This window comes from Plectropomus leopardus, chromosome 15 (genome assembly GCF_008729295.1).
Source record: "Plectropomus leopardus isolate mb chromosome 15, YSFRI_Pleo_2.0, whole genome shotgun sequence".
Classification (NCBI taxonomy): Eukaryota; Metazoa; Chordata; class Actinopteri; order Perciformes; family Serranidae; genus Plectropomus; species Plectropomus leopardus.
Window position 1 is genome coordinate 29,008,124 of NC_056477.1, and position 13,175 is coordinate 29,021,298.

Below are 13,175 nucleotides of genomic sequence, written 5' to 3' on the forward strand. Positions count from 1 at the left end.
TTTTCACTTACTTCATCTGGACTCTTCTGGTGAAGACAGTAAACACAAGTCCATTTCACACCATCTTTTAAACTCCACACTTGTGATTTGTAATACAGCCTATAAAATGATAAATTTACACCTGAAGCACAGGATAAAAAAACTTTGATGTAATCACTATGACGTTATTGGTTTTTTTTCTGACTTTGAAAACCTTTCTCCAGAGCCACAGAAGGCATTATATAACTGCCAGTCATGGGCTGATTAGTAGCGCTGCCACTTTAAGGATTTGAATCATCAGTTGAAGACCCCTCATTTAACCAAGATAGCTTCAAGCCGAGCATTCTTTTTGTGTTTGTTTGTTGTTGTTTTTTGCTTGTGCAGTGTAACTGGAGACGTTTTGTTCTCAAATTTTGCTGTGGAATGAGCGCTCTTGACATTCACGCTAGTCTTTGATTGAAGCAGCTGCAGACATGCTGCACGGAGGAGATACTTGGCACGGAGGGAGAGGGATGTTGCTCTTCTGCTTTGAGGTGGTGTATTTGCAGCTCACAGCAAGTTATTACGATACAGTTGCTGGCTTTTGTTTGATATCTACTGTTGGCAAACAAATGTTGTTGCACATTTCTGACCCATCTTCAGCACCGTTACTATTGTGTGAATGCCGCTGACACCCTGAATGTCTCACAGACTGGAAAACATAACCAATTGTCGAATATTTGTAATAAACCGCCAAATCTGACTTTACTGACATAATTCTGAGTCGAGTACAGCCGTACTGATTGAGTAAGTATTAAGTAAGTAATTGTGGAACTGCCTCTTTGATAAATTTTGTGCTTTAAAAAACACAACAGATGCTGACACCAGCAACATTTTCAAAAGAGCTTAGTGGAAATATTATTAAAAAACATAACAACTAAAAACTTTCTGAAGAATTAACATGATGTAAATGTAAAATGTCAGTATTCAGGGTAGTACTCATGTTAAATACTGATAAAAGTCAACAGTTTTTCACCCATTTCATGACTTGATAATTATAGCCCTGTGGTGAACTATTTGAACGGGGCCAGTAGGAACAGGTTGCTTCAACAGCCCCCTTCCTCCTCAGATAAAACCCTCTTTGTGCTCTCTGTTTACATGCAACTCTGTCCAAGGTCTAATGCAGCCACTGAATCTTGGCCTAAATGATTCAGACCGCTCTTCCGGCAGGTGTGTGTGTGTGAGTGTGTGTGTGTCTATGCACCTATGTGGTTGGGCTTGATCCCCCTTTGATGTTGCTCTCATTGTATTGTAAGATGCAATAAAGGGTGGATATAATAAAGGGCAAAAAGAGGGAAGGGCAAATGTTAGCATCAAACTACAGGAGATTTGCAATTGAGTGGAAATGGTTTGCCTACATGTCTGTCCTTACTTTCTTTTTAAAACCTACAAGCCTACAGAACAACATACAGTCAATAAACACTAGTCTGACGGCTGTGGCTTCAGTCGGAATGTATACATATACATTTACACACGTGTATACTTCCAGCTGCAAACACGTGAGGATAAGTTTTCCAATGGCCTGGCTGCTAAAATATGGAAGTGAAACTGCAGTGTCTGCATTGAGCAGTGACATAGTGTTTCCACAAACATTAAGATTTCTCCATAAATACATCCATCATTCACACTTCCTAAAAATAATCACTAAAATATTGCAAGCACACAGAGAAATGACTCCCACTACCCTCCATGTTGAGTTGAGGACAAGGTCATAATGCTTAGAGATGGTAGAAATGTTGCAATCGAGCAACACGAGTATTTCAACAACAAAGTTTAAGGCACGCGACTTTCCGACACATTATTAAAGCATTAACCTGACATCGCTCTCCACAGCAGTTAAATTTGCAGTGCGCAAGCAATTACTGGAAAAACTAATGAAAGGGTGACAGAATAGAGCTTGAATTAGAGATGGAACTATCTCTTTTGGTACTCACCAATCTGGTCTTCAGGAATGAGGCTCTCAATTGGCGGCTCCAGCTCAGAGCTCTGTCTCAGGTAGCTCTTCATTTGTGTGATAAACTGGCGGAGAGTCTGCAGCAGTTCCAGTCCTGAAGCATAGCCCTGCCAGGCCTGGGTGCCCGCACCCTCGCCCATGTAGCTCAGGTAGTCCTGCACCAGGCAACCAAAGTACGAGCCTTTATCCCTGGACAGCTCCACCACCCTGCGGATCGCCCTCTTCTCGGGCGTCAGCAGTGAGTTGAAGACACCACTCATCTTTCGTAGGTGCCCTCGCAGAGCCTTCTGCAGGACTAAAGCACTGGCGCTTGGACGACGCTTGGTGCGGTAGCCTGGAGGCACCATGGTCAAGTCCTGGTCTTGGTCCTGATCACTCTCGAGACTGACACCGTAGTCAGGCTCGTCTTCATCGTCGTCGTCCTCGTCGTCATCGTCCTCCTCCATGCTGCAGTAAGGCAGGTGGGATGGTGGGAGGGACAGGGGGAGATGGGTGTTAAAGTCAGCAACAGTGGGGGGGCTGGGGTCATGCAGGGGAGGGAGGAAGAAGGCTGAGGACTGGGAGAAATCCAGAGAGTCGGAAGAATCTGTGGAAAGGCTCATGTCACTCAGCCGTTGGCCACCACCACTACATTCCTCGCCTGTTTCTTCTTCTGTCACATCTCCCGGCTTGCTTGCTGTCATCGGTGAAGGGTCTGGAGGGTTGCTGGCGTCTTGGGCGGGGGCTCTGGTAGCATTACGCTGAGTCAGTCTGGCCCTAATGAGGGCCTGCTCAATCGTCTGGTCCTCCAGAGCCAAGTGGCACTGGGCATCCTCTTGGCTGGATGATGGCGAGGCCTTGGCCCGCCGTGGAGAGGAGGAGAGCGATGATAGAGAGATGGGCAGGGAGGGCCGGGGGATGGATATGGGTGAACTGATGCTGAGTCTCTTGGGAGGGGAGGATGAGGGGCTGATGCTTAGCGAGGAGCCCAGACGAGAAAGGATGCTGCTGCCCCTCTCCCTCTCTTCTGCCTTCTCCTTGGGGACATTGATCCAGGAGATCTTCTCAGGCATACTGCGCTGTCGGAGAGGGGCTGAGTGCTGCGGCGCGAAGCGAGGTGGGGGTGGACGTGGAGGTGGTGATCGTGGCACGCTTTCTGCAATGCTTAGCTTCTGACTGTTGCTGCTGGTTCGGCTGGTATCGTCCTGTAGCTCTGCGTTTTTGCCAAGGTTCTGAAGGTTTTTTTTAGCTGACTGGCTGCTGTCAGTCTGATCTGAGCTACAGTTTGGAGGATTTTCTTGACTGTCCTTGTTGTTGGTTTCTAGTTCCTCCCTCAGGCCTTGCTTTGCGGTACCAGAGGGATCTGAAGCTGTGCTGTGGTCGCCATCTGATTGGTGCACCTTTATGAAGAGGGGATTGATAAAGCAAAGCGCTCCGTTGGACTGGCAACACTCGAGCTCTGATGGGGTGCGAGTTCGAAGCCGAGGGCGCCCTGATGTGGTGGCCAAGGAGACTGGTCTCTGGGCGGGGGGAGGTGGTCTGTCGGGAGCAGCTATTCCAGACAAGGAAACGAAGTCCTTCCTCCCGAGGCCAGCCTGAGCATCCCAGAAACCTGTGTGAGACAGTGAGAGAATTATTATGTGGACAGGGTGTGATCCAACACTTAAGAGACAAATTTAATATGTCTGGACCACAGATTTGGCAGCTGCCTCTTCACCAGCTTTCAGACAAAAAAAATAGAAGAATATTTTATTGATTTAGTATTGCACTCCCGTAAAAGTGTTGGACTCATGATGAACAGGTCAAAGTAAAGTATCAATTCAAATGAACCAGAAAATGCTCAGAACAAGGCTTTATTCAGAGTATTCAAATGAAAAATGCTGTTTACATCTTTGTTATTCATCTTTGTTATTCCATGAATTCTCCGTTATGTTACTTCTTCCTTGACTGTCAATAGTTGGTTCAGAGATTCGGGTGTTTATGCTAGTATAGCTAATGTCATTAGGAGATTGCACCCTGCAGCAGGGATGACGATTGGGCTACAGAGGTCTGGTAAACTCATTTCTTTCTCCCTCTACACCCCCAGATTTTCCTCATTTTCAAACTTGTAGTCCTCAGCCCATGCCCACACTGACATTTACATGCACCAGATATTCTGGGTTTTGTCCTTATTCCCAAAAAGACAATATTAACCACTAAGCTCCAATTTATGTGTCCTAACATGTCATTTATCATACCAAAGTATGGAAAAGTGAAATGGCTGGAGCTACTTGTGCCAGGATTTCTTTTCCACTGGTGGCAGACTTGCTCAACTGTGCAAACACAGCCTCCCTCTTTCATTCCTTCAACCAGCTTCTTGCAAAGATCGTCATTACGTTTTTTTTTTAATAAATATATACAAAAACCTGTTGATATGCAAGTCCTTTTTAATGTTTAAAAGTAGATGTGTAAACAGGCAAAAGGCAGCGTGTCACAAACTGCAGGAAAAACCCCAACTGAGACGCACATGTAGCGATGTATACATGTCCAAACAATTCACAGAAAATTATGTAGATAATTAAGATTATCTTATAAAGATAATTGTTAAGATAATTGTTTTTATCTCTCTCTCTCTAGCATTTATTATTAACCATATTATATAGCATGTCTGTATTTTTTAAATTCTTAATACTTTTTATTTACTTTTAATTTAATTTTCACTCATTTATTTTATTTTTTGTTATTTACCCACTTACTAATTTAGTTACTCATCAGAGGTTTTTAAATTTTTTTTAATCGGGGTTTTTAAAACTTTTTTTTTAACCATATAAACCATTTGGAGGAAACTGGTTCATTTAGGAGCTTGTAAACAGTTAATCCACTTTTTTAACCCTTGTGCCAGTCAATGCCCCTAGTATTCTGAAGGATACTGCATCTTAACTCCAACCAACCCCCCTTAAATAAAAATTAATTAATTAAAAATTAAATAAAATAGATGTGTACAACTAACAGGGTTCCCCTTTAACAAACACCAACTCCAGCTATGGTCAGTACATCATGGAACACTTCTCATTGCATGAATTGTCATTACTGTTGAGGGCCAACAATCGGAGGCGCAACAGTCGTCGTCATAAATTAATCTTAAATATAGATCACTGAGTTGATTACATGTCTTACTGGTTTTGCAAACACTGTAAAATACATAACTATAGCCTAATTCATTTAATACAGTGAATTAGCCCCGATGTACAGTCTGCGTCAGAGCATGCAAGAACCTACATTCAAACGTGTTCCATCCTCTTAAATCATGCTAATAAGACCAGTCTGGCTCACAGCACCAAAACAAGGGGTCACTATTGTTGACAGCTTTGTCTGAAACCAGCTCCGATGACCACATTTACTCATATATGATGGCATCACCTAGGAATGTCAATTACAGCGACTAGAAACAGACGAGTTCAAATCTTTCACCCTGTAGCGTTCTAGCAGCCTCTTACTGCAGATTCAGACTGGGCCAAAGCTACAGCAAATGCCACAAAATTATTTTCCCTCATATTCTGCCGGCCCCTGCTTACTCTGCTGGTTTGTGTGTGCTGCATCGACCTCACAGGATATAAAGCTCCGGCTCCCAGTGTGACTCGCTCTATCCTCCTTGCCAAACCCTTTTGCTTTACTCAGCCTTTTGTTCAACTTTTTACTTCATAACAGCTTGCACTGCATTATTCACACACATCCACATGGACACCACTGATATCACTTGCTTACACACCTCACATCTTAATTCACCTCTAAGTTTATCTTCTTTATTATATTACAGGGAAATATTACTTGGCACCTTTAGTCTGTCCCGTTTTTGTCATGGTCAGATTTTGCCAAGTTACAGTTAGGGATTTAGGTTCAAACAAATATTGATGCATACAGTACAGGGCTCTCACACGTTTTTATGGACAAAAATCAAAACTTTTCCATGACTTTTCAGGGACCCATGACAACATTTCCATGGCTTGGTTGACATGTTGGTTGATTTGTTTAAAAAACAAAACATACAAACAAAAAAATATAATAATAATGCTCCATACCTTTGAACTACTGCAGTTTTTTTACAGATCAGTAGTGAGATTGCCTGATTGTTTTGTTTTTTTTAAAGGTTTGTTTTTTTGGGTAGTGTGATTATTGGTATTTATTACATATTTAACATTTTGATTAGCACTGGGACACTTAAAATTGTTTTATCCTTTTTAAATGTTATCTTTTTATCCTTTATCTAGTATCTTTTTATCATGCTTTTATCCTTTATGTTGTCTGCGGTGTCTGACAACTGTGTTGAATGCTTGCCTTGCACTATATACTGCAAACCAAATCTACCTTAGGGTACAAATAAAGTAACCTGAGACACTGTCTGAAACTTGAGACTGAAACTTTGGAATTCATAACCCTACATGTTAAATAACACTGTCACATTATTATTTTTCTTCCCTTACTTGCCCAGTGTCAAGAGTATAAGATTAAACTATTTAAATGTAATTCCAGCTGGCATACGTGTGAGAGACGGAACGCTTGGAGAAAGTGAATAAATGTATCTGAAAGGTAAATAAAGCATCATGGATCAAAACATATCAGAGAAACAGCTGGAGAAAACAAATTCACTATTATGTTACATGATAGTTAATCAATTGATGATCACTGTTGAAAATTTCATTCCTCAAAACAAAATTCTCAGACTTTTCCAAAACTTTAAAGGACTGTACTTATTTCCATGACATTTCCAGGCCAGGAAAACAACATTGTGGAAATCCACGACTTTTCCAGGTTTTCTACAATCATGGGAAACCTGATAGTAGCTCTGTATAATTCAGATGAATTAATTAGCATATGCAAGTGTTTGGTTTCAACAGCAAAAGAAAATAAGTTATGAATTGCTTCGTGATTTTAAAATTATGAGGAAAAGAGGCTATATCTTTTGTTTTCTTATATGGTCCAATTCCTTTACGCTTGGCAGCAAAAAAATATATGTGTGTTGAAAAATACTTAACTTAAGCCAACTTCAATTATTCCACTCATCCACTCCCAATGACTCAATACAAGTCCTGCAATTACAAACAACCTCAAAAAACCTCTAAATGCTCCTTTGTGCTCCATGACTGCTGTTTACTTCTGCAGGTCCATAGAGACTCAGTCTGTCAGCGAGTTTTTTCAGCTCACAAAAACAGAAAAACTGCACTAAACTGCTGTAACACACCAATTTGTTGAACCTTTGGACAGAACCAGACAGAGCAAAACAAAGCAGACACACACCAGAGGAAACAATACCGCAAGAGGAATACTAGTACCAGACACAGAGCAGCTCCTTCACACAACTACAGAGCCGAGAGAAGGCAACAATACTCACTGTGATCCCGAAGCTCAGTTACACACAGACAAGCTGCTGATCTCAGTTTCTGTAAAGTTCTGATAGTTTTGCAGAGGACACACCACTGAGTTGGCGCAAGCTGAAACTCGACTGACTCTGTTATGACTCACTCCTGCTAATGTGTGTGTGTGGGCGGGCTGTTAGCTTAGTATTCCCGCCTCCTTCCCTCCCTTTCCATTGAAGTTGCGTGGTCCGTTTCTCTGTCTCTGTTTTTCTCTCTGTGTAACACACTGAGACACGTTTTTCCTATTTCCCTCCCAGTCTACTCTTGTTTACTCTCTTTTATTAGTATCTTCTCCCTTTTTTTCCTCTCTTCCATGCTCTGATTCTTATTATTGTTGTCAATATTAAACCATCATATCCATTCTTTTGATGACATTTCAAAATCTGTTTTTCTTCACACTTCTATTTTTGTGGAATTAATTTGATAAGTCAGTCATACATGGCATGTTCACACAAGAATTTGCAAAGCACAGCAAAATGTGCTGTACAGTGTTCAAACACATGCACGTGCATGCACACACGCACACACACACGCACACGCACACGCACACACACACACACACACACACACACACACACCCACATACTTTGTTCACAAGGAAGCTTAGAGGAATGTGGTTTGGTGTGTTTGATGTAAAAACTGGGAAACTCAAGGTTAAGCCAAGGGCAGCTTGTAGGGATATATGACAGCTAAACTGGAGCCAGAAATACACACACTGATCGCACATTAAGTCAGGAACTTTGTTCTCATACAGCTGGGAATATTTCAAAAATTTAATTACTGACTGGTCCTATGCAGAAATTACAGAAAATAGGTGGATCAAACAAACATGTACTAATTACATGCCGATGTGGGCTGTAGACTTGACTTTGATTACCAAGTGGCAAAACTTGAGTCGAGTGATAAAACGCAACAAGTGTTGTCTCAAAGGTCAGATATGGAGAACTTGTAGCAGCTCTTGACAGGTTAATAATCTTTACTGATATGTGGCTGTCAGTTTCACTTAGCAGATTGTTCAGATTGACTATAAACAGATCACTGTTAAATTCATTGTTCCTCACAGGCTCCATTTGTGTAGCTTTGTGATGGATTATCTTTGTAATTGTTTGTGCAGATTGTTTATGGTAGATTTTGGGAATCATCTGTAACCTCTGACTTCCAGGGAATGAGACAAAGGTGCAGCAGAGCAGTGTGAAGTTTTATCAATCTCTTCTCAACAGCGGAAAAAAATTAGACTGGAACCAGGACTTTTCAAATGCAAACCCATTTCTCTAACCTTTTTACCTTCCATTATAACCAACCCTAAATCGTATAATAACAGGAAACATCTTTTTCAAATCATCATCTTCTTCAAATTTAAGATTGAGAAGAACTGAGAGGTTGCTATATATGGTAAATGGATTGCATGCAGTTGGCAATAAACACCATAAACGATGCCGTAAATACAGCATCCTAACTGCAAATTCACTCTGCAAGCAGCACTGTCAACATGTCACTTCATCCTATCTGTCATTTTTAGTTGTCTCATGTGAGTTTCGGTTCCATCAAAATGTATTAAATATTGAGACTGGAGCCAGGAATTTTGAACATTTTTAAACAACAACTGAACACCTATTTATTTAGTCTGGCTTCTATTTAATGTAACTTATAATGTATTCATTATTTTACACCAATTCTCTTATTTTTACTGTTATTGTACTTTTTACCTTGATGTCTTTTGATTGTCTTATCTAGTTTTTTTGTGTTGCACTTTTTTTACTGTAAAAGTGTGTGAAAAGTGCTCTATTAATAAAGTTTATTATTGTTGCTGTTGATTTTGCTTTTTAAATTGCTGTCTTTTGATTGTCTTATCTAGTTTTTTTGTGTTGCACTTTTTTTACTGTAAAAGTGTGTGAAAAGTGCTCTATTAATAAAGTTTATTATTGTTGTTGTTGTTGTTGTTGTTGTTGTTATTGTTATTATCAGTATTACTATTACAAGAGGCAGACGCTCGAGAAGAGGCTAGCGAGTGGACATTTTTATTATTTTTATTATTATCATTGTTATTGTATCATCTGTATTTGAATAGGCAGCAGTTGAGTTGACACTTGACACTGGACAGATAATCTAAATGTCCACTCACTAGCCTCTTCTCGAGCTTTTGACTCTTGTGGCCATAATAACGGCACATTAATGATGATAAGTCTGGTAATTTGTATTTTCCTAGTTAATTTTGTGGAGGACTACAGGGAAAAATGCCTGAAAAAAAAGTTATTCCACTGTTCAGGCTGTTGTAAATTTACACATTGCTTTATATTTTCTACTTCATTATTACGTTGCTGATATTGCTCTAAGAAATGTTAAAGTAGCAAAAATGTTTAACACACCTGTTCAGTCAAAATGCAGCAACTGAAAACTGTTGGCAGCTTGCAGCCACTGAATGAATTTAAGTCATAAAGCTAACACAACAGCAACAAAGAAACTGTATTTAACGTAGATCAGTCACATCTGGCTGACAGCTAACCCACTTAATAAGGTCATTATCAGCCCTGGTACCTATCCAGAGGATTAGATTGCTTGTGCGTTGCTTGTAAAATACAAGCACAAATACAATTATATACAATTAATACAAATATATTATATTTTAATCAAATCATGACAACCTGACAAAACAGCAGAAATACTGGTTTGTTTCTGGAAATGTCATAAAAAGGAGTTGGTGGGGGCGTGTGACAGGACCTCTCGATTGGCTAATAGGTCATGTTTGCATCAACCGGCTATGTCAAGCTTCTCATGCTTATAAGATTAACGTCATAATGAACAGATGTGCTTTCAAAAGGCATCACAAAAGACAGACTGTTTCCTAAAGCAAACTGTTATTCCAGGTGGAGAGCCACAGAATAGGTAATATGACACTGTGAGGACGTCACAGTCAATAGTATACCTTCCCCAGCCATTAATGCCACTCGTATGTACGTTGCTACTACCTTTTATCTCCACTATTCAAGCGCCTTCATAGACACACAAAACCCACCATTGTGTCACCTCACTAAACAGGAAGCCTTTTGTGAATGAATAAGAGAGAGAGACAGAGAGACAGAGAGAGAGAGAGAGAGAGAGAGAGAGAGAGAGAGAGAGAGAGAGAGTCTCATCCAACCATTGTATATCATGTGGAACTCTCTCAGAGACTGTCAGGGTAAGGGACACTGGGAGTCAGCCTACAGTCAACATGATGGCTCAGAGCTGAGTCACAGTAGAGCCTTAATGGACACAAAGGTCATTCTGATGGGCCAATTCACACGAGGATTGTGCACTAAACCTGCAAAAATAAGATGAAAAGCAATGGTGTGATTCTCAAATTCACTGCAAAGGGTGAAATGCATTTCTGGATGCACTGCCAGGCAAATAGCATCTCAGTGCTCCTGTGCTATTTGCAACTATTTAAATTAGGTCATATGCAAAAATCTGGCGCAAAATTGACCTTTTGTATGCAAATGAGCCTTGCTGCAAAAACAGCACTGAATGCAATTACTCAATGCTGTTACAGTGAAATGATTAATGTCTACATCAGGCATGTCAAACTGGTCCACAGGGGGGCCGGTTTGGCATGCCTGGTGTACATAAAGTTGGCAAGTAAGAACAGCAAAAACCAATACCTTCACTGACGCTGGGTTCAGTTGATTAAATGAGTCAAGTCTGGTGTGCTGCTACTTGGTTGGAAACAAAACCTGCAGCCACACCGGCCCCCCTGTGGACCGGTTTGACATGCCTGGTCTACATAAAGTTGGTAACTAAGAACAGCAAATTCCAGCATCTTCATTTACAGTGCTTGAAAACTCTTGACAACACTGACAGACAGCGATTTTAACTCCTGTACATGGTGTGTGTCTGTCATGTTTAAATTCCTTGCCTGAAGTTCGCAGGAATATCTCTTTACTTTCTTGTCAGGTCCTGAAGCGTGTGGTCTGAAATTTAATTTCGTCTCTCACTGCCATGGTTCTGCCCTCAGTGTTCTTGGCATAATAGGCAACATTTATTCTGTGCAGCATGGAAAATTGCATCAGATGCAAAAAAGGGCGAGTTGTACTCAGCTGCAAAGCTCTATGGCTGTATTTGTCCTGTAACAACATCACTGGCCCAACATCTTTAGTGAATTGGACCTTCAGATGGAGCAGAAAGTGGTTGCAAAGGATGTGCAATTCATGATGCGATCAATGCAACCCAATCGCCAGAATCCACAGCTGGGAGGGAGGAAAAAGCTCCAGAGGCCTCCAGCTCCCGCCTGAGTCCAGGCCCAGCTGAGCAGCACTGATCTGGGGGAGGGAGGGTGTGAGTCATTTAGCACTGCCATGTCAGTTAATCCTCGGAGAAGGGGGGAATGTGGTGGAGATGAGCTTTACGAGTGTCAAGCCTGAGGAACGTTTTTTTTATTTTTTTTACACACAACAGATGTGGGATGGAGGAAAACACTTTTCTGAATCAGCAAGAGGCTGCGGGAAATACACAAATGAGTTTGACTGCAAATAACTGATGCAATATCACTAATAATTGATTGTTTCTCTCAAGTGATGCATTAAGGGAGATTTACACGTTAAGGACTGTTTGGTGCATTTTACGCGCTTTTCATTCTTCTTTTTTTTAATATAATTTTGGCTGTGTTTATGCATATGGCATACATTTTGATAAGATTGTGTATTTTTGTTTAATCTTGGAATTTCCAGTTCAGCTCCTACAAAAAGTCTAAAATACACCCAGGAAACTAAAATGTGACATCCTATTGTTAAGTGCAAAAATGTAAATTGAAACCCATTCAAACTGACATTTTTGATCCCACAGCCATCAAAGCATAAAAACATGCATTGTTTTAATTCTGGGTGTCATTCTGGGCTTTCGCCTTGGAATTTGTCATTTTTACTATTTTTCATTTGATGATTTTTTTAAATTTTTTTTTTTTTACAATATTTGGCATATGGAGAAAATACATGCTATTTCCACTAGGTTCAATGTCACAGTCATATTGCTGCAAATCAATGACATATCCCAGGCTGTCATCATAAAAAAAAACTACTTTGCATGTAGTATATTGAAAATATTCTTTTTTTGTTTGTGTGTTTTTTTTTCCATTTAAAAACATAGTGGCATCATGACAAAATCCTGGCAATCGAAGGGTTAAAATAAATATTTGTTATTTATGATCGGGACTGATTTGGTTAAAAATATTTACTTAATAAAAGTATGAAAACATTTTAACGTATAATATTTTTTAAAGCTTGATTTTGAAAAGCCCATTCTGAGCAATATGAGTGTGCGTAATATTAAAGGGGGCCCTAAAGGTTAAAATAAAAACAACTCACAGAGAAAGTCTGCACACAATCTTTTCATGCATTACACAGTAATCTTTTCTCTCTGGTGATTTTAACACATCTCTCTGTCCTACTACTCTATGTACATCTAATGGCGTGCATTTACATGCCTGCTGCCATCAGTTCACAGATTTCCCAAACTGCATGCCTGTTCCCCAAATGTGTATTCAAATTTCTAAACAAACCTGCTCCAAGTTTAGCAACCTCCTCAAGTTCAGCAGATGTTCTGGCCGAAGCGATGGCTTCTGGAAGCTTCAGAGTGAAGGGCAACACGTCCCTAAGAAAAGAGAAAAGCTCGAGTGAAAAACCTGGTCAACACAGAAATGGAAAACTGAGTGAAAGAGGGCGGGATCGAAAGCCTATTCCAACAAGTGTGTGATTCACTGTGTTGGAAAAGTGGAGCGTGGCGTGGCCCCAGTGTGTGGTACATATTCAACCACACGGCCCCGAGGGGAATGTGTGCTGCTCTCCTCCCCGTCAGCCTTTTAC

At 40.6% G+C, this 13,175-nt stretch overlaps 1 protein-coding gene across 1 annotated transcript in view; it reads right to left on the minus strand.

Annotated features, from left to right (window-relative positions):
• Window positions 1–13,175, minus strand: part of LOC121954550 (ras and Rab interactor 2-like) — a 55,318-nt gene that overhangs the window by 11,368 nt on the left and 30,775 nt on the right. The window contains exons 7-8 of the mRNA XM_042502125.1: window positions 12,872–12,963; window positions 1,953–3,563 (exon numbers count right to left, since the gene is read on the minus strand). Coding sequence (XP_042358059.1) covers window positions 1,953–3,563; window positions 12,872–12,963 — 1,703 coding nt within the window. The remainder of the gene's footprint in view (window positions 1–1,952; window positions 3,564–12,871; window positions 12,964–13,175) is intronic.